We start from the raw sequence: 25,889 nt of genomic DNA on the forward strand, positions 1-25,889 counted from the left end.
GAGAGACATGACCTGTGATGGGAAGGTCAGGCAGGGGTGTGCCCTGGCTGGGACTATCTGTCCGGTGTGCAGGGTGAGGGGTCTGCAAGCAGGAAGGGTGAAGGTCAAAGGAAAACGCCACTGCTGGCGGGGAGGAGGGCAAGCTGAGCTAGAGCCCCTCGCAGGCAAAGGTGGACTGAAGGGCTCCTGACCTGGCAGGACGTGGTGAGCTGGCTTCTCCCCCGTCCCTGCATGAAAAGGAATCGATGAAAGTGACAGTCACATTTGTGGCCAGGGCACATGGGTGGGGAGGGGGCTGGAGGTGGGGTGGGGTGAGGCAGGGCTGACATCCACGTGGTCTGTCAATTGCACTGGAAGAAAAATGTCCCTAGAAATTAAAATGTGGCTCATTCATGGTATTCTTTCTTATTTTAATGCAGCTTAAACCTTTTGCAGCCTCAGAAAAAACAACGTAGATTCAAAAACAATAGGCTGTCAGTGAAACACCTCTAACGTCCCCCGAGCTGACTCCTAATATCCGCAGCACACACAAGATGGCATCTGAGAAAGAAAACAGGGTGCTGACCCCACTTTCAGGCTGAAGATGTTTCCGTCAGGGCACGTGATGCTTTGTCATTAGTATTTGTCGGCTTTTGCAGATTTTATTTCGTGTTAAAAGCTATATCCTGAGGCTGTGGTGCAGGTGGGCGCAGTGGGGGGCTTCCCGTGAGAGCTGGGAGCCATGACCACTGTTCAGGTGGGTCCCAACTTCAGTTTCATTACTTCATCCTGCAGCTTTCTGGCCTTTGGAAGGGAAGGAGGGGACAGTTAGCCAGGCTGGCAGGACTGGGCTGGCAGCCTATCTGTTCACACACTCTGGTCCTGCAGAGGTGGCCGTGCTGCCACCCTGGTGGGCCACTTCCATGGAGACCAGGAACATGCCTGAACTCCCCACGGGGGCCCAGCCAGGTGTCCTATGCACGGTCAGTGAACAGCGGTGGCCCTAGACACTCTCCTGGCACCTCTGTCCCATGGACGCAGACACAGGACCCAGCGTCCCTAAGGTGGAGGAAATCGCTGGCCCTGGAGTCAGGTGCAGGCCACCTGCTTCCATCCTCCTGCTCCCAGGCCACCCACGGAGAATGAAGCCTGGCTCTGGGGGGTCACTGGCCAGCAGCAAGAAGTGGGCTCCTGCCTACCTCTGCCCCAGAGACGCTGGCCAGTGGGTACTGTGTCCACAGCACCAGGACCGCCCCTTCCCCAAGGCCGCCCCCAACCCCCAGGCAGTACCATCTCACTGAAGCATAACCTGGACCTGGACCTCCAGCCCAAGCACCCCCAGTACAGACCCTTTACAACTGTGGGGTCAGTTACCATTCGGGGTCTATGTTGCTGCTGATCCACTGGTTATATTTTCTGTTCTATAAAACATGCATTCTTTGTGGAATTAAAAACAGACGCTTTGCACCTTTGTGCCGGGGAGTCCCCCCAGACTGTAAACTCAATGCCCTGGGCAAGTGCTCAGACTGGCCTGTGTGCCCTGGAGCGACCCTCGGGGCGCCACGGGCGCCACTGGCTCCTGCACAGAGCACAGCCTGCCCTGGGACACTCACTTCCTGTCTGTCCCCTCCACTGTGTGGGGAGACCACACACTGTAGAAGCTTCCAGTGATGGGCTGCACAGGAAGGGACGTTTCGAGTCCCTTCTATGCTGGCCCCTAGCTGGCAACGTGAGCACGAGCTCCATCAGCCTGCTGGCGGTGTCACTGCGCCCGGCCATCCTCCCTGGAGCCCCAGACAATGTCTGGCTCCTGGTGCTGGGCATGGTGGGCGGCAGTCTGGACACGCATCTTTGCGGGAACCTCGTATTTTTATGAGCTTCTCCCCTCCATTTGCGCTCGTGTCTTTCTGGAGCGTGTGTGGGTCAGAGGTGACGCCTGGGGCCAGGCTATAGTCTTCCCATCTCTCCTGTCCTTTCTGTCCTGCTTCACGGGGGATCAAATTCATCTCTGGATTTCATTCTTTCATTTTTAAAGGTTTTGCCATAATTTTAACTTAATTCCAAGGCTTCTTGGTTATCTGAGTGTTCCATTCTAATAACTTGTTCCGTGATGGCTATGTTTTCTATTGTTACCCCAAGGATTTTAATTCTAGCTTTAACTTTGTTTCCCAGAGTGTCTGCATTTCCAGCTGGCCTGTCTGGCTTGTGCCTCACACTGGGGCTCCCCTCCAGACCGCTGACCTGTGGCTCTCACTCACACTCAAGAATGAGGCACTAAAAATTCATTAAATACTGTGGACTGGGGGGGGGGGGCTTTCAGCTGGGAGGTGTTCATGTTGGTCAGGTCAGGACTAGGGGACGCCCAAGTGTCAGGATTCTTAGGTCACCTGTCTTGGTCAGGTTCCTCAGAGGTCCCTCCTAGCTCTCGACTGCAGGGGGTGTGCCTGCCCCACCCCCCAGCCTGGACAGCAGCCTGATGCTCCCCACCCCGGGGCTGCGGGGGGTGGATGTTGCGTGGCCTCACATGGGAGTGTGAACCCCTCCAGAGACCACACCCAAGTCTCCTGCTGGGTTGGGGGGGTCAGTGAGCAGGGCAGTGACCAGCTCCTGTGGCTGCACGTCCTCGTCCTCATGGTCTGAGGCATCAGTGTCCTAGGATAGAGGCACGTCCCTGTTTTAGTTTGCGTCTCCCAATGAGGTGCCATGTGGAACACCTTTTCATGGGCTTATTTAACGTGGAGGTGTCTGTTCAGATCCGTGACCCATTTTTTAATTGGGTTGTTTTCTTCTTGTTGAGTTTTTAAGAGTTCTTCGTGTATTTTGGTTAATAGTCCTTTATCATGTTTTTTTGCAAATATTTTCTTCCAGTCTGTGGCTTGTCTTATTCTTTTGACAGTGCCCTACACAGAGAATTTTTGAATTTTAATGAAGTCCAACTTACCAGTTTTTCCTTTCATGCCTCTGACGTTCTATGTAAAGTCACCACCAACCCGAGGCCATCTGGGTTTTCTCCTATGTCGTCTTCTAGGTGTTTTATAGTTTTGCATTTTACATTTAGGTCTGTGGTCCATTTTTTACAGCTTTATTGAGGTGTAATTAATATACAAAAACTGTATGTATTTAATGCATGTAGCTTGAGAAGGGTGATCCACTTAGTTTTACTTTTTGCGAAGGCTGTGAGATCTGTCTAGACGCACTTTTCTGCGAGGGGATGTCCACTTGTTCTGGCAGCATTTGGGGAAGAGACTGTCCTTTCCCCGTTGAGCTGCCTTTGCTCCTGTGTCAAAGGGCAGCCAGCTCCGTTCACGAGGGTCCATTTCTGGGCTCTCTGCTCTGTTCCGTGGACCTCCTTGGCTGTTCTTTCGGCAGCACCACCCTGTCTTGATGACTGTAGCTGTGCAGGACGTCTGGGGGTGGGCGCTGTCAGTCCTCCCACTTGGTTCTCATTCAGTCTTGTGTTGGCTACTCTGGGTCTTTTGCCTCCGTATAAACTTTAGAATCAAATTGCCAATATCCACAGAATGACTTGCTGGAATTTTGATTGGAGTTGCCTTGAATCTGTAGATCAATTTGGGCAGAACTGACATGGTGACAATATTGAGTCTTCCTATCCATGAACATGGAATAGCTCTGCATTCATTTAGATCTTTTTTGGTTTCTTTCTTCAGTTTCATAGCATTCCTCACATAGATTTTGTACACAGTTTGTTATATTTATACCATTTTTCGGTGCTAATATAAATGGTATGTGTTTTTAATGTCAAATCCCACTTGTTCATTGCTGATGTATATAAGCAATTGACTTTTATGTATTAACTTTGTATCCTGCCATCTTGCTATAATCACTTATGAGTTCCACAAATTTTTTTTGGTCAATTCTTTGGGATTTTTTACATAGACAATCACATCATCTGAGAACAAAAAAAGGGTTTACCTCTTCCTTCTTCACCTGAATTCCTTTTTCCTTTCTTGTGTTATTGCAGGAGCTGGGACTTCCAGTACAATGTTGAGGAGAAATGGTGAGAGGCGACGGCCTGCCTGTGCCTGACCATGTGGAAAGCTTCTAGCTTCACACTGTGAAGTGTGATGTCAGCTGGAGTCTCTGTGGATGTTCTTTACCACATTGAAGAAGTTCCCGTGCTACTTGTTTGCTGAGAGCTTTGATCACGAGTCGGTGATAGATTCTGTCAGGTGCTTTTTCTGCACCTATGGACGTGATTGTGTGGCTCTTCTTTAGCCTGTGCACGTGACAGACTGTGCTGATTTATTTTTAATGTTTGATTTATTTTCAAACGTTGTGTATCTGGAATAAATCCCACTTGGTTGTGGTATGTAATTATTTTTATACGCTGTTGGCTTGAACTTGTTAACATTCTGTTGAGGATTTGTGCATCCGTTTTCATGAGAGGCAGTGGTCCACACATTCCCTCTCATGTCTTTAGCTTGGGTATAGGGGTCGTGCTGGCCTCATAGAATGAGTTACAGAATATTCCCTCTGCTTCTGTCTCCTGGAAGAGATTGTACAGAGTTTATACATAATTTCTTCCTTAAATGTATGGTAGAATTCAAACCACCTGTGAAAACATTGGAAAGTTATTAAGGATTGATTCAATTTCTTTAATACATATCAGCCTACTCAGATTGTCTATTTTTTTCTTGTGTGAGTTCTGGCAGATGGTATCTTTCAAGGATTTGGTCCATTTCAAGTGTGTTATCAAATTCTGAGTGAGGAGGTGCGAACACAAGTAGACTTCTGAGTCTGTAACCTGAAGGAGTGGGTTGAGACACATGTTCACAAGCCCTAAAAGTAGGGTTTTGGGTGTCCGAGGATGAGGTCACACAGCAAACAACAGATTTGGAGAGAATAAAGGCTCCTCTGAAGGCAGGTAAAATTCTCTGGGCTGAAGGAAGAGAGCCTGGCGAGAGGGGGCAGAGTCTGCAGGGGCCCAGCCCCTGCCTGCACTCCCTCCTCCCCCACCCCTGCCTGGGCCCCAGGAGAGAGAGGGCAGTGGCGCTGCAGCCCTCAGATGGGATGTGGGGGCAGTGCTGCTGCTCTGGGGGCAGCCTCAGTGCAGCCCAGTGCCAGCCAGACCGGGAGCGGGGTCTCCAAGCCACCAGGGAAGACTCTGAGCAGCCCCAGGAGCGAGGGGCCTGGGTGGCCAGGAGGAGAAACGGGCTGTGAGAATCCAGGGAGCACAGGCCTTGGGGCCAGCGTCCAGGAACTCACGAGGCCTGGTCACTCTCAGGGAGGGCGGTGGGGCCTTTGACGGGCTGGGCAGGCCAACTGCGTCACTCGGGACAGGAAGTATCTCCCTTGCTCACTGCGGTTCTCTCATGACCCCGGACACGCCCGGCCCCACAGGAGGTGCTCATCAGTATCTGTGGAATGGGTGGAAGCTGCCAGCGGCTGGGGGAGGAGGTGCTCTTACTACACACACGGGGGCGCCAGCTGTGGCATCTTCAGCGGCAGCCTCTTGGCCCCGCCAGGCTCTGCTGGCACGAAGCGTCAGGGGAGGACTCCACAGATAACATCCCGTCCCATCTCAACTAATGAAGTAGAAGCCGTGGCTGCGTCCCGTCAGGGGACACTGTGCCTCTGAGGGCTCCCACGCGGCAGAAGTGTATTCTTAATCTCTGATCAACCGTCATTCTAGGAACATCCCCCACTGTGAGGTACACTAAACGCCTCCCCACAAGCTCTGAGAACACGTGCTCTGTCTGAAGAGGTATCGCAAGCGCCCTTCGATTTCTAATAAAGCAATTTAGTTTTAAATACAGCCAACAGATACTTACAATTTCCAGATCCTGTGTAGTTTTCCTTATTTCCTCGAGTGGTGCCATCCCTCGAAATCTTTTTCTTCGTTCGTGCATTTGCCGTATGTGCTGTTTTAGCCTTTCTTCTAAAGCCCCTTGGACGGTGCTGAGAAAACAGCGGCCACCAGAATGAGCCTGGTCTTAGCAATTTCTATACAACAGGAGAGAAAGAATCTTCCTTTTTTCCTCCAGGCCAAATCGTCACCCTGGGGCTCATACACATCAAGTGGTGACAATAAGGCCACCTGCCCACTGCCCTCCCGGCACCAGCTCACAGGTTGGGCTGCCTCTCTCAACCGTCTCCTTAGTTAAAAGCTGCTGGAACACACACTGTGTTTTAAAAACTTCAAATCCATCTAAGACATCATACATTTACAACACTGCACGTCATGCCACATGAAGGGAGGGCTGTGTCTTGGTTTTTATATCAAATGCGCAGTGTTAATAAATCCTCAGAGGAACAGAGGTTGTATTCAATAAGGATCTAAACCATCTGCTCTTAGCTTCAGGGCTTTGGGCTCATATCTTTCCATTAAATACAGTGACACCGTTTCCTGAGGCGGGGGCTGGGCCACCATTGGCAGGGTGGAGCCCCTGGGCTTCCTGAAGACGGCACCCCACCCAGCAGCAGGGTTTGTGTTTGTTCTGTTTGCTTTTCTGAATAGTTGTTCAAAGGACAGCATAGCAGCCTCTGAGGCTGCAGAACCCAGACTCCAGCACTACGTCTCTGAGACGGGTTCTTAGTAAAATGTAGTAAAATCATGCCCGGGCAGTAGGTGTCCCATCCAGACGTGGTCAGCCATGGGCTTTCTAAGGGCCTGAGGCGTGAATGCTGTTGACTGTCGTCTAGACCATTCCCACGTGGCCGGGGTGCATCCCATCTGCGGGCTGTGAGGTTTCCACACAGCCTAGCCACAGAGGAGGCATGGTTCTTCAGGAAAAGAACCCTTTGCTGCCTGTGTCCCATACCATGAGCACCTTCCTCCAGGCTTCCTAAACCTCCCTCGGCCTCCAGAGCTGCTACGGCACACAGCAGAGGGCAGTGCCAGACGCCTGGCCGGGTGGCCGGTCCTCTTGGGAGGGTGCGGGCCAGGAGCAGCTGAGTCTTGCACCCACGCCTCACACTTGGCGTAGGCTCTGCCTTCTGGCTGTGCCTGTGCGGACAAGAGGGGCGGCCAGGAAAGCAGGCAGGGCATGCAGGGCAGTGCCGGAGCCTCAGGCCTTCCCGCAGTCCCTGCGCCCTGGCAGGTGTGTGGGGTGCAGAGTGTGAGGTTTCTGGGCAAGACGCACACACACAAGGAGGTCTATTTGTGGCCTGCTCTTAAGCCAATGGCATCAGAGCCGCTGGGGAAGGACGAGGGAGCCCAGTGGGCACTCCTAGGACGCAGACCCTAGGTCAGCACTGGGGCTGAGAATACGGGAAAACTAGACACCAGCTGGGACCTCAGAGCAGCTGTTGTTCCCTGTGGGAGGGGCTGCTGGTGGCTGAGTGGACACGGTGGGGACAAGTCAACGGGGCAGCCAGAGCAGCTCCGAGCACAGGACTGTGGCTTCCCTCTCTCCCTTCCACGCCTGAGCCCCACAAGCTCGCACCTCAGAACGTGCTGGGTGAGTGCTGACCCAAGGTACCTGCTGTGGGGTGGGGGGTGAGGGTGGGGGGCTGGGAGCCGGCCACCAACCTCAGCTCTTTACTTGCTCGCAGTGACTGCTCTTCGCTTTGTCTCGGGTTTCCAGATGGGTTCGTTGGTATTTTCTCATTATCAATCAGATCTGTGGCAAAGGGAATCTTGGATGCCACCTAGGAAAACGTAACAAGATGTTTTCAGGAACCGAAGACAACACTGCTGTGAGCACCGCCCATCTGCCCACACAGGCTTGCTCTGCACCAGGCAAGCAGGCTGTGCAGAGAGGGCGGTCCCTCCATAGCCCGCTGACTCGCACCGCCAGCTGGGGCTGGGCCTTGGGGTCTCCTGCAGCCGACGCGACACCCACTGGGAATTCTATCAGTGCAGCGACAAACACACTATCTACAGTGGGCCTGGGTCTTGCATACAGTCATGACCTTATTTTTAAATCACTAAGTTTCAAGCTACAACATAACTGACAAAATGAGAAAAGCGGGAAAAGTCTTGTAATCAGAAAGCCTGTATACATTCACTGGTCTCGGCCCAACGACGTAATGAACTGGCACACACGAACTTCAGAAACTTGCCAGAAATACTTTCGTGCTGGTTTTTCTGATAAAAGACCACGGTGATTCCAAGCGAAAGCGCGCGACCTCCTCACACGTACCCTCCATGGTCACAGCCTCACCTCCTAGGGTGGCGGTCACGGCCCCGCCCCCGAGGGGGAGCAGCGGCCCCACTGACTGCGCCACCAACTTTGAGCTTCGCATGCAGGTCTTGGACCTGTCTCCAGCCCACTGCTACTGTCAGAATCTCCTAAGCCACACTCTCCTGATCCCCCAAGCTGTGCCCCCTGCCAGCTCAGGCTGTGGCTCGCAGGTTTTACCGGCTGTGCATGCAAATGCCAGAGAGGTGGACTGTGCAGCAAAGGGCAACGTTCACGGGCAGGGGAACACAGGACAAAGGCCGACCTGCTTTTGGAAACTCTCTGTAAGGAGTCACACGCCATTTACATTCATGTTGAAAACAATAAATTCCTGAACACTTCTAAGTTACCGCATTCACATAATATGCTTCAAGTCCCCACAAACACGGGATGCTGAGTCCCCAAGGGCCCGCAGTCCTGCACTTGGACACGCCCACCTCCTCGGAGTGGCATCCTCTGTTGTCCCTGGTTCCTTTCCCTGTGGTCCCTATCTTCTGGAAACTTCCTTTCCCCTCCTCCCTCCTTGGGCAACCCCTGCATGTCTGCTAGGAGCTCTCCTGCCTCACAACCTTCTGGCCTCCCACCAACTGTGGGCACCCGCACCAGACGAGCTTTCCTAAAATGCCCCTTTGGATGTGGCCCTGCGTGGCTGGGGGATCTCAGACAGGCCTGAGGCCAGAGGGTGCCCTGCTGTCTTCCTCCAATCACTGGCCCTCCACATTGTCCCTTCTTACTGAGACAGGTCTTCAGTAAGAAGCACGTGTGCCATGAGCGAACACGTCCTGTTTAAAGCAGGAGCCCAAGCCACCGTGGTGCCATGGTCCCAATCACCCGCTGACCTGGTGCTCTGAGGACCAGGTGGCTGAGCAGGGCATGTTGGTGACCTGTGCCAATGGGCAGGGCCCAGGGAACCCAATCACCCCTGAGCAGGAAAGGTTCCAATTCTGTAAATGTGGGTGTTGCACTGTGACATCCCAGTAGGAGAAAAAGGTTCTACTGTCTTCTTTCCTTAGGTTAACAAACCATTGTTGCGCAACGGGGGAAGCGCCGGGTGGTAGAAAAATTCAGGAGCAAAGGTCCCTGGCAGAAAGTTGCCCGCAGCCGCCCGCTGCAGGCAAGGGTCCTGAGGGACGCCAGGGAGTGGTGGCCAGCGTGGCACCATCTGTAGTCCCAGTGTTCCCCCCCCCAGGAGTGCCTCGGCCACAAAGGGAGACAGGACCTCGGGGAGAGACGGTGGCGACCAACTCCGTAGCCCGCGAAGCACTGAGTGAGGGGCAGGACGCCAGCCAGTCTGCGGGATTCCTGCCCCAAAGGCACAGCCTCACTCTAGTCGTGAGAGAACAGCTGGCAGCCCAGGAAACCCAGACGTGGACCACAGGCCGGACCAGGGCATCGGTGGGGGACCTGGCGAGCTGGCTTTTCCTCTTGTTAACAGCACTGTCCTGCTGTCCACTCTGGACTGTGAGAGGGTGTGGGGGTGAGGTGAGCATCGGGGCAGCTGGGGGAGACACGGGATTCTGCACTATCTTTGCCACTTTTCTGCAAGTCACAATTAGTTCAATACACAGTTAGAATTGAAAGAGACCCCTGGACTGTCTGAGTGAGCCACCCGACTGTGAGGTGGACAGCGGCTCAGGGCACCATCCCCCAGGGGGTGCAGAGGCAACCCCTGGCCTCGTGGGGTCACACGCAGGGAACACGTCTTAAATTACTGAAGACACATCGCGACCCAGTTCCAAAGCACGCTTGCCTCATGCTCACGGGGAACAAGAAAGCTGGTACAGCAGAGGGACGGCCGCCGGCTGCCCGGCCTGCGGTCGCCTGTGCCCATCTGGGCTCAGACCCCCCAAATGGTTTGGGAGAGAAAAGGGGAGACAAGTACTGCCCTCAGGGTGCCAAGTGCCACACACGTGGAAGCTGGCGGCCCCATCCTTGGGGATGCAGGGGATGAAGCTGCCGAACCACGGTTTCTTGGCTTCTGAGATGACTGACCTCGAAGCTGAGAGGACCAAGGGCAGGAGACCCAGAAGGACACATGTGGGTGCCCTCACCTTCCGGCACCAAGGCCGACGCCAGGTTTCCCTGAGCTCCAGCCCAGCTGGGGCCTGTGGGTCTCAGGTCCTCGACTGTGAAATGGGGACACTGCAGCCCACCTGGGCCACAGGGCTGAATGAGGTGTGCATGACCACAGAGCACTCAGTAGGCGTGAGCAGCTGGAATAACGGTCACTGTCACCAAGCCCTGCCCCCACTGGCGATCCATACCAGGGAGCTCCGTGCGGGTCGGACTTGGCTGAGCTCCTCTGCCCTCTTCCTCATGGTCTGGGCTCGCTCTCTCCACTCCTGCAGCACTCTCCTGTCTCTGGAGAAAATGTGTCACATTAGCGCCACAGTACAAGCAGCTGAAAGCATAGCTTACAAGGATGGCCACTGTCAGTGTTCAAGCTTCACACAAGAGCCCTTTGCTTCTGCTCCATTGTGCAGCAGCCGGACACGCACCGCATTCTGGGTGCTCTGAAACGCAGCGGGGCAGAGCCAGGGCGGTCTAGGGTGGGGCAAGCCCTGGTATGGTGGCAGCAGGCTGGCTGGGGCTGTGGCCCTGAGCTCCAGGCCTTCAGGCACTCACTGGTCTCCACTGGAACGGAGGGTCGCTGACAGGTCAACTTCACTCAACGGGTGACATCGGGTCCTTCCCAAGACCCCTCACCTGTGGCATGGCCACGGTGCCACCACACTTTTGCAGGAGGGGCTTCCATGTTGGCACAGTCTTGGCCGCTGCACCATGAACTCCCCACAGTAATACTCCAGGGGCTTGTTGCTGACGGCTCAGGGGCAGGGCTGTGGCACCATGACACCTGCGGAATCTCTGAACTGAACGTATAACCAGCCCCTGGTTGGCTGTGGTCATGGCTATGGAGATGGGATGGGGTCCCCAGGAGTCCTCGCCGGGCCCCCATCTCCATCTGCCCATTTGAACCAATTCCTGGGTCTTCCATAGATTCCTATAGCTGGCACCCCTCCCCACAGAGCCCCCAAATCCGGCCCTCTCGTTTCCACTCTCAGCACACAGCCCCTGCCTCTCCCACCCGCCTGTGCTATGGGTTCTTCCACCCTCAGGGTCACTGTCACCGGGCCCTGCCAAGGACTTGTCCCTGCGCTGGGTGCTGTGGCAGGATTCAGGCGTCGGTGGGGCCTGCTACACCCTCCCCAGGCTCCAACGGGGTGCTTCCTGCTGCCACCACGCTTAGCTATCAAAGGCCTGGGACAGCCAGGCACCCCCTCCACAGCTCTGCAGAGGCCTCCCCACCCAAGTGATTCCAGCACCCCCAGCCCCAAGCTGGGCTCCCCAGTTCTCCTCCACCCAGCACTCCTGGAGTGGGGTTGTGACTTTGTGACCTCATGGGCTGCTCTCCCAGACCAGGGACCTGCTCCTTAGTGCCCACTGCCCTCAGTGAGACTGGATGCAAGGGACCTGCTTGCTGAGGAGGGAATGGGGCACAGAGGAACAGGACGGGGGGCGCAGCCGACACACTGGCTCCAGAAGCTCCTGTCGCTGGGACACGGATGTGCCCTGCTCTCAGCACCACCCTGCCAAGCCACCTGCGCTCAGCCCACACCTAGACCCTCCCCGACCCCGCAGCCTGGACTCCAGCTGGGGGACACTTTGGGGGGGATGGGAGAGCTGCGGTTGACAGCTATGGCTGGTGCGTGCGACCCCATGGGCAGCCTAGGCCACAGCCGTGCCGTCAGGATGACAGCCCGGGGGATCCTGTGCCCTGAGCAGCGCTGAAGGCCTCACTTCACTGACCCTTTCACTGGAGGAAAAGAAACTGACTAGAAAGAGGCCTAATGTCAAGTGCAGTCAGAACTGGGTGTGTGAACAGCGCTTACGGTCAGGCCCAAGGGAAGACACCACAGGATGGTTTCACAAAGGGAGGGGCAGGCTGGTCCAGGGCAGGAGCCTGATGGGAAGGACCGCAGGCCGGACTCACCCGGAGGGCTGCCCCCTACTGGCCTCCTGCTGGGTCCCCCACAGGCCAAACCCAACCAGAAGGTGAGGGGCCCCAGGGCACTGTGGGTGTGGTCCCTGGCAGCTGAGCCTCCTGAGGCCCAGAGCACAGGGGAGGGGGCGGTCAGCGGAGCTGGAGGACACGGGACGGTGAGCCGATGAGGCAGGGGTCAGAGGGAACTTTATTGATGAGCGTGTTGTTTTAAAACAACTTCCTTAGAAAAGACCCATCAGCCAGGTGAATGAAAAGAGAGGAGGGCCGGTTAAGGAAGGGTAGGAAATCAGGAAAGTACAAGAAAGAAGGCAGGCGGGGTTGGGTCGGACAAGACCTAACAGCTGCCTGCTGCCATGCCCAGGCTGGCCCAAGTGGCCTCACGCCCTCGAGAAGCAGCACGTTAGCTTCCAGAGGAAGAGGAAACAGAGCCTTTACCTGAGAAGGCAGGCAGGCCCCGAGGCCTGGCCGCCACCTGCACCCACGTCCGGCCTCACCTCCTCCTCTGCTCCAGCAGTGCCTGCTCCTCCCTGAGCTCTCGGAGGCCTGAGGCCCGGCTGTCGTCCAGCATCGGTGCTCCTGTCAGCACTGTGTTCACTGACGCCAGGCCAGGCAGGACACCCCCGAAGGAGGGCGGCTTCCTTCTAGAACGACACAAGATTTTTAGCCAAATACCTCACAACACCCTGTGATGAACACCCACACCTGGAGGACCCGCGTCAGAAAACACACACTTTGGATGTGCCAGCCAGGCTCACGGGCCAGACGCACGCTGGGCCAGCCGTGATGGCCAGACGACGCCCAGCCTCCACTCCCACTCCCCAGGCCGCCTGGGAACCTCCAAGGGCTACGGAACAGGTTCGGGTTCACGTTCAAAGGGCTGGATAAGCCTGCAGGCTCTCAGCAGGCTGCCCGTTTACAAGGTGAACTGTCATCGTGTCACTAACAACTCGTACATGGAGGGAGGGAGGAAGCGGCTTCTGGGCAGCAGGCTTCGAAGCCCTGCCCTGACCTGGGTGGCTCACGGCACCTAAACCAGGCTGGTACCACTGCCTCAACAATGACGGCAACATGCACGGACGCACATCTGATGTTTTAAAAGATAATTATAAAGCAGTATTTCAACTTGGCAAAGACTGAGAAAACAGACCTTGGCTTCTGGGTCGTTGTGGGCATGTGTCTGCGGCTGGGGTGCTCCTGGCGCTGGGCACGCAGCACAGCCCGGAGGTTTGGCGGTAACGGCACGGGCAGGAGCCGGTGGGCAAGGGTTTCCGCTTGTTCCCTCTCGACAATCTCCTGCCTCAGCTTCCAGAAGCGCCTGATCTCCTCCTCGCTAGGCCAGTCTTCCGGGGAACCAGTGGACCTTCTGAGGTCACTCAGGTCTAGTTTTTCAACAGGTGGGAACGAGTCCACCTTTTTTTTTAACCTGGTCCCCTTTGGCTCCTGAGAATGAATGGTTTCTCTGTCAGGCACACGTTCCTCGGGTAAGTCCAATGGGGGATGTGGCCGCTGAGTTAGGGTCATCTTTTTCACGGATGAAATCGCTAGTGGGAGTAAATGCCGTGTCAGCAGTCTGGACCTCCACCCCAGCCCTGGGACTCAAGCAGATGCAGGCCCTCACTGCCCATGTGAATCCATACAAATCAAGACTCTCCTCTGCTTCCTGCCCTTTGGACCTTTGGTATCATTATTTCTAATTCATATTTAGCCCGTAGGCCTGTTGCTTTTGTCTGGCAATGCTTTTGTTGACTTTCAAACACTTATCTCTAGCTCTAGGTGAATTATTTGAGAGAAAATTGGCCCAAAATGTATTCATCCAGTTTTGGCCAGATTCCGTGTTAGGCACTGGAGCCACGGGGTCCCACAGATGGGTGTTGTCTCCTGAGGCTGTTCCAGTGGGACACAGACACACTGGGGGTGCTGGGGCAGGACCCCAAACCCCGACCACCACCCTCTTCCCAACCATCTACACTCACCCACCCTTGTGTCCTTAGACACATTTTAAACAGCTTTAAACCGTTGTAAGTTACCTTCCTATAAAAACTGAATTCATTTTTAGCCTCTCGAGCCTAATTTATTAATATTTAGCTATTGTCTACCTTTTTTTCCATAGTGGACTACACGTCTATTGTATTTACACAGACACAGCCTTAAATGTAAAAAACAAAAACTGCAATGGGGTTGAAAGATAATAAAAACACCGTTACTCTTAAATGTTACACATTAAAACATTAAATTACAAAACATATTTCAGTATCAGTGATTTGCAATTTTCTTCTTTAAGCAAAAGCCTTTCTGTCAATACAACATCTTTGAGGACTCAGAATATGAAACAGGTAAATGCTTTGATGTCCAGCGCTGTCAGGACTGCACATCTGCACACGCCCCCCACGACCCAGAGCCTGGGTCTCCTGTGGGACCCACGGCAGCCAAGTGTGACCCATGCTGGTGCCACACAGGGCACAGCGCACACATACACAGGACAACACGCCCCCACCGCTACATGTCAGGCTGATACGTATCCGGGGTTGGTGTTTTTAAAGAAAAATACTTACAATATGGTCAGTAGTTGTCTAATGGACCAAGCGATTCCCAGAACAGGTACCCGAGGTGTTGGGGCGAGAACTGTTTCGTTTGATTCATCCCAGCGACCTCGAACCCCCACCCACCCCACACAGGCTGCATGATGCACACTGAGGGTGCAACCCCGTGAACACAGAGCCAGGCCAGGAGGCAACCGAGCTCCGCTGGTCAGCGCGGACCTGTGTGTGAACCGGCCGCTGGTGAGTGTGGGCCAGTGTGTGACCATGTGCTGTGAGTCTGGCGAGGATGTGTGAGGATCCCACAGGCTCCGGGCCTGACCTTAGAAAGCACTGACTGCAGCTTTAAGGCAGTTTGTCACGATCATGGTCCTACACACACACCTAGAGAAGCCAAGTCTCGGGCACAGGGACGCTCGGCGGCGCAGGCCTGCAGGAAGGCCCGGATCGCGGCCAGTCCCTTCTGCACGATGAGCTGAGGCGGGAATTCCAGGGGGCAGCATCGCAGGTTCAGCGCTGTCAGCGTCGTCACGTTCCCTGAGGGAGAGGAAACCCGTCAGTATTCACACTCTTCTACACAACAAAAACAAGGAGGAAGTGATATGAGGTGTGTGCACATTAGGGGAAAATGCTGTAACAGACGCCTGAGATTTCCTTTAAAAAAAAAAAGCTTTGCAGGGGAGACACATACCACAGATTAAAGGCTGGTTATAAAATAAAGTAAAGCAGTAACCACAGCCCACACATAAAAACCACAATATAAAGTTGCTATAATGTATTCTCTAAGATGCCTATTTTCAACAACAACAAAAAAACTTCAAGGCATGTGAAGGGAAGTAAAATGTGACATTTCCTCAGGAACAGCCAATAGAAACTGTCCTCGAGAAAGCCCAGGTGTTGCATTTAGCAGACGAAAACTCCAAAACAGCTGTTATAAACATGTTCAAAGAAATGAAAAATAATTAAACGAAAATATACTAAAATGACTCAACAAACATAGAATGTTAATAAAATAGAAATTATTAAAAAACCAAGAAGGAGTTCTAGAGTTGAAAATCACAGACCGAAATGAAAAATTCAGCAGACTCAATAGCAGATACAAGATGACCAAAGAAACAGTCAACTTGAAGATGGAACGTCAAGTGTGCTACCATGTCCTCGTTTGTCATGAGAGTCGTAGAAGGAGCAAAACAATGGATGAGAAAAAATATCTGAGAAAACCATGGCCAGAAATACCCCATTTGATGATAAACATTAGTCTATACATCTAAGAAGCTTAACGAACCCCAGTAGTATCAGCCAAAGGGTCCACATTTAGGAACATCACAGTCAAACAAATCATCCTGGAAACAGCAACAGAAAAACAACTCATCACATACAAGGGAACTGCAGCAATAACCAGGTATTTGCCAAATCTGATTCAAGACATCACTGAGCAGATTCCAGAAGCTCAGTGAACCCCCAACGGAGTAAACACAAAGAAAAACAATTCGCAGGCACGTCATAGACAAATTGCTGAACATTAAACACAGAATGAAAAATTTTAAAGCAGCCAAAGGAAAACATGTATTAATTTTAAAGAAAAACAAGACTAACAGCTGACTTTTCAACAGATGGGAACCAAAAGATAATAAAGACATTTTTTTTTTTTTTATGTAGTGAAAAATCCCTAAAATCTAGATTCCTATACTGAGCCAAAATATCCTTCACAAATGATGGGACCAATAAAGATGACTTTTTAAAAAATCAAACTTGAATAATTCATCACCAGCAGATTAAACGTTAACACTAAAGAGAGATCTTCCGGCCGAGGCAGTCACGCAGATGGAAGCCCGGAGCTTCAGGAAACAGGGCACCAGAAGAAGGGTGAGTATGTGGGACCATCAGTAAGTACTGACAATTTAGAAAGTGGCTGCTGGATTTACAACACATGGAAAGCAAAATCTGTGAACACACAGCACAGAAGACAGAGGCAGTAACGGAGCTGAGCAGTCATTCCTATGGTTGTCAGGGAAGTGGGACGGCACCCACTTCAGTGGCCGGGCCTAAGTCAAGGATGAATGGCGCTGGGTCTAGATAACCACCAAATCCCACTGTGAACCTCCAGCAAGGGGCTCTGCTTCCAGCGATGTCGGAGCAGCTCCAGTAAGCGCAGCTCTGCGGTAGAAAACTAGAAACTGGGCACAAAACAAACCACCTGCAGGCAGGAGAGCAACAGAGAGCAGACGGGGCTGGAGGGAAGAATGACGGCTTCTGGGAGACTGACAGCAGACAGGGCGCAGTGCACCTGTGGGGTGCTGCCTGAGGGGAGGCCGGGGAGCACCACAGACAGCAAGAGCAAGAGGGTTGGGGAGGGAGGGGTCAGGACTGTCGTGGTGACTTGTGGGCCAGAGGACAGGCTTCAGAGCTACCCCAGCAGCTCCAAAGTGAGGGGAATGTTCTGGAAAGAGAGGGACTGCAGGGCTACAATTCTGCACGTAGATTCTGCAAGCGGGTCTCTGGCAGAGTGCTGAATTTCCTATCACGGGACCGACTGCAAACGGCACGGCCCAGGCTGGGAGAACTCAATGGAGATGTCACCCTCCGCAAAAGAGCAAGTTTGGAGCCTCGGTCCTGTCAGCTTAACTCCCTACTTTTAAAAGATCAGTGCCCTGTAGAGGAATGTGGCAGAACTCAGAATCTCTACAGGAGATCTATCACAATGCCCAGGATGCAATCCAAAGCTACTGGACATAGGAAGAAACAGGAAACAGTCCTCATATTTGGAAGAAATGGCCAGAAATTGAGTGACCCTGGGACCACCCAGAATAGCAGACAAGAATTTTATAGTGTCATGGGTCGAGTTATGTTCCTCAGATTCCTATGTTGACGCTCTAACTCCCAGCACTCCCAAATTTGACTGTATTTAGAGACTGGGTTTTTAAAGGGGTGACTAAGGTAGAATGAGGTCATTAGGATGGGCCCTGATTGGTTGGAACAGTGTCCTTTTAACAAGAGGAGGAGACACAGGGACGTACACGCAGAGGAAAGGCCATGTGAGGACAGCAGGACGTGGCCTCTGGAAGCAGGGAGAGCGCCTTCAGGAGCAACCAACCCTGAGACACCCTGACCTTGGACTTCCAGCCTCCACACTGTGAGAAAGTTAACTGTGTTGTTTAAACCACCCGTCGTGCTCGCTTGTTACGGCCGCCTGAGCAAACTAATACCAGCAGCTATTACACCCAAGGACATGAAGGAAAAGTGTTTGTACCAAATTGAAAAATAATAAAAACTCTGCGAAGGAAAATAGAAACTATTTTTTTAAATATGAAAATTCTAGGACTGGAGACAATATCTGAAAAACAATTTACTAGATGGTTTTTCACAGCTAGTTGGAAATGATAAGGAAAAAAGACACATAAACTCATAGATATTTACCTATCTTCTCTGAAGAACAGAAAAATTATTTTTTTTAACATACAGAAGCTCAGTAATCAGTGGGACAACAACAAAAGGTCCAACATATACATAAAAAGGGAGAAGAGGAGCATTAAAATATTTGAAGAATATCAACCAAAATATTTCCCAAATTAGGCAAAAGATGTGAATTTAAAAATTGAATAAACTCGAATATATGGTGATGGAAGGAGAACTGACTCTGGGTGATGAACACACAATGGGATTTATAGATGATGTATTACAGAATTGTACACCTGAAATCTATGTAATTTTACTAACAATTGTCACCCCAATAAATTTAATAAAATAAAATTTAAAAAAAAAAAATTGAATAAACTCAACAAATTCCAAGCAGGACAAACAAAGAAAACCACACCTGGGCATGTCATAGCCAAATTGCCGAAAAGCAGTGGCACAGAGAAATCTTGAAAGTAACCGAAGGCGGGCAGCCGAGTTCTCAGTAGACGAGAATAGCTGTGGGACCGGCCACGAGGTCTGAAGACAGCGGGACATCTTGAAAGCACAGGATGAAAAAAAAATTCAACCCATATTTCTGTACCAGAAATATCCTTTAAGAATTACAGAAAAATGAGGACATTTTCAGAAAAATATAAGGAATGCTTCCCCAGAAGACTGATATTAGGAAACCTGAAGGGAAGTTCTTCAGACTGAAGGACAAAGCTGCTGAATGGAAACTGTGTCTTCAGGAGAGAACGGAGAGCACCAGACACCAAACAATGTGTAAACGTAACCAATGTTTTCCTCTTCATTTATTTAAAATACATGTGACTGCTGAAAGCAAAAACCGTAACACTGAACTGTGAGTTTTACCATGTGTAGACTTCACGCACAGGACAACTCTCACACAGGACCAGATGCAATCAGTGGTTCTGTGTGGCTACAGGGCGATGCCATTTTCCGGGATATGGGCAGGTGCTAACTGGAAGGATGTATACCATAATACCGAGAGCAACCATTAAACCATTCAAGGAATGTTAAGAGATATACACAAAAAGTCAATAAAAAAATTTTAAATGGAAGTATAAATAGTATCCAATCAATACACAGTTAACTGGAAAATAGGAACAGAGAGAAAAAACCTAATGAGGTAAACAGAAAACAAACTAAAATGACAGACCAAGTCCATTCATATCAATAATTACACTAAGTGTAACGAATCAAACAATGTAACTAAAAGGCAGAGATTGTCTGATGGGGTAAGAATGAGATCCAGCTATACCCTGCCCACTAGCAAATACACACAGTCGCATCCTGAGAGGTTGAAAGTAAAAGAATGGAAGACATATGCCACACCAACAGGAAGCAGAACATGTACCGACTGGCAATATGCATGTGACAAAGCTCCAACTGTGCCATCAGAGGAACACATGACAACCCACAGCAGTCAGAGCAACAAAAATAACAAGAGAATATAAAATCCTAAATTTTGATTCAACCAATAACATAGTATCAAAATACATAAAGCAGAAGTTGCCAGGACTGAAAGGCAGGCACAGCCCCAATCACGGAATGTTTCTGCACATTTCTTCAGGTCCTGATGAAGTAAATGGTCAAACGATTAAGGGTGTGGCTACCTGGGACACTGTGGGCGACAGGCCGACCTCCATGATGCAGCACCACACCAAAACTACCTGAGAGCTTGCTCTCCTCCGTGCAGAGACCACACTGATCAGACAGAGCAGACACCGGGCCAGAAGTCAGCGCCAACACGGTCCAAACCACCCACCTGACATGACATGTGGGGCGTAGCTACAACACAGCAACAGAGAGGATTGAGACTGTCTCCCAGTTTGTGAACTGGGCCCATGGTCACTGCATTAGAAAGCACTGAGCTGAGTGGTGCTGACACCACGTCAGCCCATGCAGCACTGAGAGAGAGAGTAACAGCGGTAACGTCACAGGTCAGGAAAGAAAGGTCTGAAGCTGGATCCAAGCTGCAACCGAGTAAGTCAGAAAAAGGAAAGCAAGCCAAACCTAAAGGTAGCAAAGATAATAAAGAGCAGAACTCTGTGAGACAGAACAGATGGTGACAGAGCAAAGTGTCCTCCTCATCGTCGTCTTGACGACTGCGGCAGGGAAAACGCAGGTAGGAAGATGCTGCGGGGGTGCCTGTCCACATGGATGGGATTGGATGCCGCCCACATGGACACGCCTTGCATTCTGCTGAGCCGAGACGCAGGTCGCCAATGCCACACGTGGCGTCATCTAACCTACAGACTGGAAGGGAGGCCCTTTACACACCTGCCATCAGGGACGGTGAGTGAGGAAGCACTAGTGGACTGGTTACCTTGGTGCAGGGGAGGAGGGGCCGGGGTGGGGTGGGGCTAATTCCCTTAGGCTGTGCACTGGGGCCAAGGGTCTTTGTTTTTGTCACTTCTTACACCGATCTCAGGTGTCGCTTTAAATGTAGAACACACGTTAAAGCACCAATAGCTCGAGAGCCTGAGGACAGAGTGGAGGGACAGCAGCTGCCCCTCTAGCTGGTATTTCTACTGCAGGTTCCAGGAATTTCAGAAGATAGCATTTTAAACCACGTTTTACCTCACTGTTGAACACTTACCCAACTCCACAGGTAACATTTTGATAGGATTTCTTTCTAAAAGCAAAGTTTTCAAATACCTTTAAAACAAAACAAAAGATGTATCACTTAGAAAGCAGAAAACCAAATGGCCATCTCTAAAATACACCGATATTTACACACTTCTTTCTTCACCAGGAACCAGCACAGACACACAAGGACCCAGAACCCAGCAGTTGGCGGGAACCCTGCAGCCTCATGTGATGAGAGTCAGGGCCGGAACCAGACGCTGCCAACCTGCACGGCGGGTCCAGCAGAGGTGCTGCAACCCTGGCCCTGTCTGTGGTACTACTCGTCCCAAGGTACCTAAATGTGGGATTAAACCGCGTGAGTTTGCACACTCGGCCATTGCACCTCTCGGCTGGCTATCAAAATGCCATCAGACACTTCTGTCCTGAGGTCAAAATGCAGTGAAGAGAAGATGCTGACACATTTACAGGGGCCGTGTCCTGGAGCCTGCAGTGCAAGGACGCAACTTACCTGTGACAGCCAATCCCGGAAGGAAGTGCTCTGATCCTGTTGTGCCGGAGGTCCAGCCACGTGAGGTTTGGCAGCCAGTGGAAGAAATCGTCAGGGATCGAGCAGAGCGCGTTTCTCTGAAGGTGCAGTTGCTTCCAGGAAGAAGACCATGTTTTGTCAACCAACTAAATTTAAAGCACAGTACATCCTAAAAGCATTTCCAAAAGAGCGACTAGCTGTCGCAATCAGATACATCAAGAGGAAAACCGTCATATTTTACCCTCAAGTAGTTGAAACAAGGAAAGCGCCAGACTCGTGGGCAGCTGAGTGACACTGACCTGAGGACGTGGCCTCCCTGCTGGTTGCCGGCTCAGGGGCCACCATGAGCCCACAAACTTTGCTGCAAACACCCTTTCACACCAAATGCACGCCCAGAGGGTTTCTAATCACTCTCCTCCTCCTGGGCCCCACACTCAGTGTTCCCCAATACAAGAGCCATGTCTGGCCCCAGGGACAGATGCAACCTAAGGAAATGACTGAAAGACACACGCTCTCAGCTGTCTGCTGTGGCTTCATGCACGAGAATAGCCTCATAACCATCATTTCAGGACACTGGATACGTAGACTCAGTGGAACCTAAGGCACCATATGAAGGAGCTACCAGTGAGGGAGGGGGAGGGCAGGACTCACGGCCTGGTGGTGACATGTACACACATGCTCAGCCAGGCTGTGTGGCAGGTGACGGGGAACTTAGAAATATCCTAATGCTGCTGTATGTTCTATATCCTCACATTACTTTATACCGGGGGTGCCAAAAAAATGTCTACACATTTTAAGCAATGTCAGCGTTGCTCAAGCAGTAGTTCACTGTAATCAGAAGGGTCTGGATGCTGGTGGTAACCACTTTGAGCACCTCTTGTAATTGCAGAAGTCAAACGTGACTTGTATTCATCTTTTGTTATCAGTATATATTGAGTATTACAATTAATACAATTTTTTCCTTCCTCCAAATGTGCATAATTTCTTTGGCACCCTCTGTGTGTTATACATACACGTTTATATACCTCTATCTACCAGGGCAGCACAGCACGTCTGTTAAGAGCGCTGGTCTGGAAGCCACACTTCCTGGGTTCAAATCTAGGTTTCCAAACCTATTAGCTGTGTGACTCTGAGTAAGTTCCCAACCTCTGTGCTCCAGTGTCATGGGACCCGCCTCCCGGGTACACTAAGTGACATAGGAGAGCCAGGTAAGCATCAGCCATTGTGACTACTGCTTTTTTTTACTAAAGACCCACTGAGTGCAGGAAAGTGCCACCGTGCAGCTCCTTTTCTGTCACGACTTCACAAGTCCCGACTCTACCTCCCATGCCATTTTCCAAGCCCCTTCATAGTTCCAGCAGAGACCTGAGAAACGCTGATGAGGAAACCACTCTTCTAGGTGCACGGAAGACAAAAACCTTCAATCAGCTAAGTCGGGCACAGTCTCTGGGAAGTGACCTGGCAACTGCAGACGCACAGTGTGTGGAAACTTGGTACGTGGGAGCCCGTGGCCTCCGGCTGCAGCATGGGCTTTAAGTTTCTCAGGCCTGCCTGTTTCCCCCAGGGCTAGCCCGTTCCAGCGCTCAGCCTGGAAGCCACAGGCCCTCCAATATACCAGGAAAGGAGCCGCAGAGAGAAAAGATGGCACTATTCTTCCCGAGAGCGGGTTTGGGTAATCGGCGACTTGTCCCCATCCTCCCGCGTGGGTCGTCGAGACCGTGTGCAGATGGGCCCTTCCCACAGTTCAGGACTATCGGGTGACCTTGCAAATGCACCCATACCCCCCAGAAGCCCACAGCTCTGAGTGGGCGCCTCACTCAATGATTTGTTGCCATAGCAATAAAATGTGTATCTCTTTTCTGAAGATCATAAACAGCTATGACGTTTCTTTATTAAGCCTGAAGAAGGGTTTTGGAATTTCCCCTTCTTCCTTATGCACAAAGGTGACATAAACCTCATGACCTTTTTGGCTTCCTCGTTCAAACTGACAGCATTTGCTTCACAAAAAGTGACACATACATTGCAGGAGCCCTGGTGACTCGGTAATTCACTCCTACAGGTGCCGGCTCTGGCAGTGACAAACAATTAGGGTTCAGTAAATAAGCAGCCACTGAAAAATCTAAGTACACAGCTTTTGTAAAAGCCCTTAGAGATGTCAGTCAATGCCTTAATGGTGTGCCGTGTCACGTGTGTGCCGTGTCGTGGGCAGCGTGCTGTGTATGTGGTATCGTTGACTTCTTGTAACCTCTCATGAAAATATTCTCATCCCCATCTTCCAGACGAAGGCAAATGAGGAAATCACGTGACTACCAGGAAGAGAGCACTCCCAGTGGGCGTCCTCGCCGTCTCACATCAAAGCTATGTTCTGATGGAACTTTATTCTAGAACTCACGGGCCACAAGACAAACCTGCTGGATTACACGCAGGTGGGGTTCGCCTGGAGAAGGCACCAGGCACAAGGTAATCAGCATGTAACGTCACTGGGTAAGAAACAGTTCTGAACTGTTTCAGTGGTGCCTGAAATAGTGGTTTTGTGTTTTAAATACCGTGTTTCCCTGAAAATAAGACTGGGTCTTATATTAAGGTTTGCTCCTAAAGACTTCCGAGTAGGGCTTATGTTCAGGGGATGTCCTCTTGAAAAATCATGCTAGGGCTCATTTTCCAGTTCGGTCTTATTTTCTGGGAAATGGTTAAGAGACCAAGGGAGCTGTTGGCTGCGGTGTCTGCCACGAGCTTTCTGACTCTTAAGACTCTCGAGGACAGAGGACATTGGAGTCTGACTCTCCAAGGTAGCCCCACCAGCTGGCCCTCACCCCACAGTCCTCTTCTCTTGTGAGCAGCACATGAAACCCTGAGTTAACCCTCCTCTGTCTCATTCTAGAATCGTCTTCTGAAGAGAGGCCTACAATAAAAGCCCGAGGAGGGAGTGGGGGTGGGTGGGTGAACTGTTCATTTATATCTACCCAGCACCCTGAGAAATGCCCCACTTACTTTAAGGGTGGGGATTTTAAAGACCTCCCCTAAATGGTGAAGACCACTGTGACTCAAGTCGAGAATCAGCGAGGAAGCAAAGATCGCCCCCTCAACACTCCTGTGAGCGTCCAGGGAGGCGGGCATGCTCCCAGCCTGACCTGCACCGGGCTTGGGCTCAGTCTTGGGCTTGGGCTCGGCAGCCCCAGAGCCACTTTCCTCCATCTGTCAGGCAGGGAAGCCTCCGGGGCCACCACTCATTCTCCTTGGTCTGCAGTCACCTGGGGACAGGGAGGGGACACAGCAACAATTAGGAACACTGACTCGTTCACACGCGGCTGGGCTGGCTGTGCAGCAGATGTGCAATGATTTTGCGTGCTCACAAAAGCAATCGTTTTTAAGAAACAGTATCATAAATTTGACTTTTAAATTTGTAAAAACAAAAACAAAACAAAAAACCTGGGATGCAAGAGGGTTCAGATTTAAATGTTCTGCTCCTGACTCTGTACCATGGAACTTGGAGATTTAACTTCAACTCCTGGAAAATGCAAAGTAGAAATGGCTGTTTTAGAGTTGAAAACTGATTACAACGGTTCAGAGTCAGTAAACCAACATATTCTTTCCATAAAACAGGAGGGCGCTCCGAAGGAGCAGTACTGCTCGTTTCCACTACACCTGAAGCTGCTCCCACCAGGAAGCCGGCCAGTTTTACCATTTTGGCCCAGTGGGAGGCGCTGGGTCCGGCGAGTACTAAATTAGGCTCCGGGAAAAACAGAATCCAGACTTTCAGTTGTCCAGCAACACTTTTGCTCAACACACAGTTCGAGAACTGTTGCTCAGCAAAACTTCATTCTGTGACACTTCCACGTGTAATTTCGCAACAGTTTATCCAGCAGTGACAGTCAAGAGGGGGGAGGTTCACAGTTCACAGGCATCCGTTCTTGCATTAACACAACCCCCACCTCCGGCAAGAGCAGGTGCCCTGTGTTCCTTCGTTTCCTTCCCCCATCAGCCAGGAGGAATCCGAGGCTTGGGTTGGTTAAGGAACTGCCTGGAGGTCAAGCAACTAACGCGTGGGGACCGACGTACAGGTGCGACCCCAGGCGGCCTGCTCTCGGTGGAGACCCGGGGCCTTTCCCAGGCGGGTCCTTTTCTGGGAATCGCGGGCCGACAGTGAGGGAGGGGCGGGGGGCTTCAATCTCCTCCAAAGCTCCAAACAGGGAGTATGTCTGAAACCCGGGAGCGAAAAAACAGGATCGAAACATCTAAACATGAGCGGGGAGGGCTCCGCGGGTGTGAAACGGCTCCAGGTGCCAGCGCACCCTGCCTCAGTTTCCCCATCCGGGCCGGGCCGGACGTTCCAGGTCTCGGGGCGGTGTGCGCGGGGCAGCCCCGGGGCCAGAACGACCAGCCGCGGCACCTCCTTCCCTGTGCCGCCCGCACTCGTGCCCGCGAGCTCCGCGCCCCCAGCCCCCGCCACGTGCGGCGTCCTCGCGTCGCCTGCGACCCCCATCTCCTCCGCGGCGCTCGTCCCTCACCTGCGGCGTCCGGCCCACTAGCAACGCCCGAGGGGCCCGAGCTCTGAGAGGGACAGACGCACAATGGAGACCGCCGGGCTGACGCGGTTGCCATGGAGACGCCAGCCGCACGGAGCGTGTGCTGCGCCTGCGCGCGGACACCTGCAGCGCAGCGGGGCTCAGTCGGGTCGCGGAGCTGTCCCG

At 52.0% G+C, this 25,889-nt stretch overlaps 1 protein-coding gene across 10 annotated transcripts; it reads right to left on the reverse strand.

Annotated features, from left to right (window-relative positions):
- Positions 1-330: 330 nt before the first annotated feature.
- On the reverse strand, positions 331-25,870 carry LRRC27 (leucine rich repeat containing 27). 10 transcript variants are annotated; one of them, XR_012498343.1, is made up of 12 exons: positions 25,707-25,868; positions 24,190-24,449; positions 21,181-21,311; positions 18,478-18,614; positions 15,048-15,200; positions 13,274-13,667; positions 12,621-12,767; positions 10,388-10,484; positions 7,472-7,590; positions 5,772-5,898; positions 2,921-4,486; positions 336-783 (listed from the first exon to the last, which is right to left on the reverse strand). XR_012498343.1 is itself a non-coding variant. In XM_074338768.1 (11 exons), exons 2-11 carry the CDS (start codon positions 24,391-24,393, stop codon positions 4,409-4,411), a joined length of 1,584 nt encoding a protein of 527 aa, XP_074194869.1. In that variant the 5' UTR covers positions 24,394-24,449; positions 25,707-25,870; the 3' UTR covers positions 331-4,408. The 10 variants fall into 10 exon arrangements, 9 of the variants coding, with proteins under 9 accessions (XP_074194869.1, XP_074194867.1, XP_074194872.1 ...); XM_074338768.1 differs by having other exon boundaries at positions 331-4,486; positions 12,621-12,764; positions 25,707-25,870; XM_074338766.1 differs by having other exon boundaries at positions 332-4,486.
- Between the last annotated feature and the right edge of the window lie 19 nt (positions 25,871-25,889).

Source organism: Rhinolophus sinicus, linkage group LG07 (genome assembly GCF_036562045.2).
Source record: "Rhinolophus sinicus isolate RSC01 linkage group LG07, ASM3656204v1, whole genome shotgun sequence".
In the NCBI taxonomy this organism is placed as follows: domain Eukaryota; kingdom Metazoa; phylum Chordata; class Mammalia; order Chiroptera; family Rhinolophidae; genus Rhinolophus; species Rhinolophus sinicus.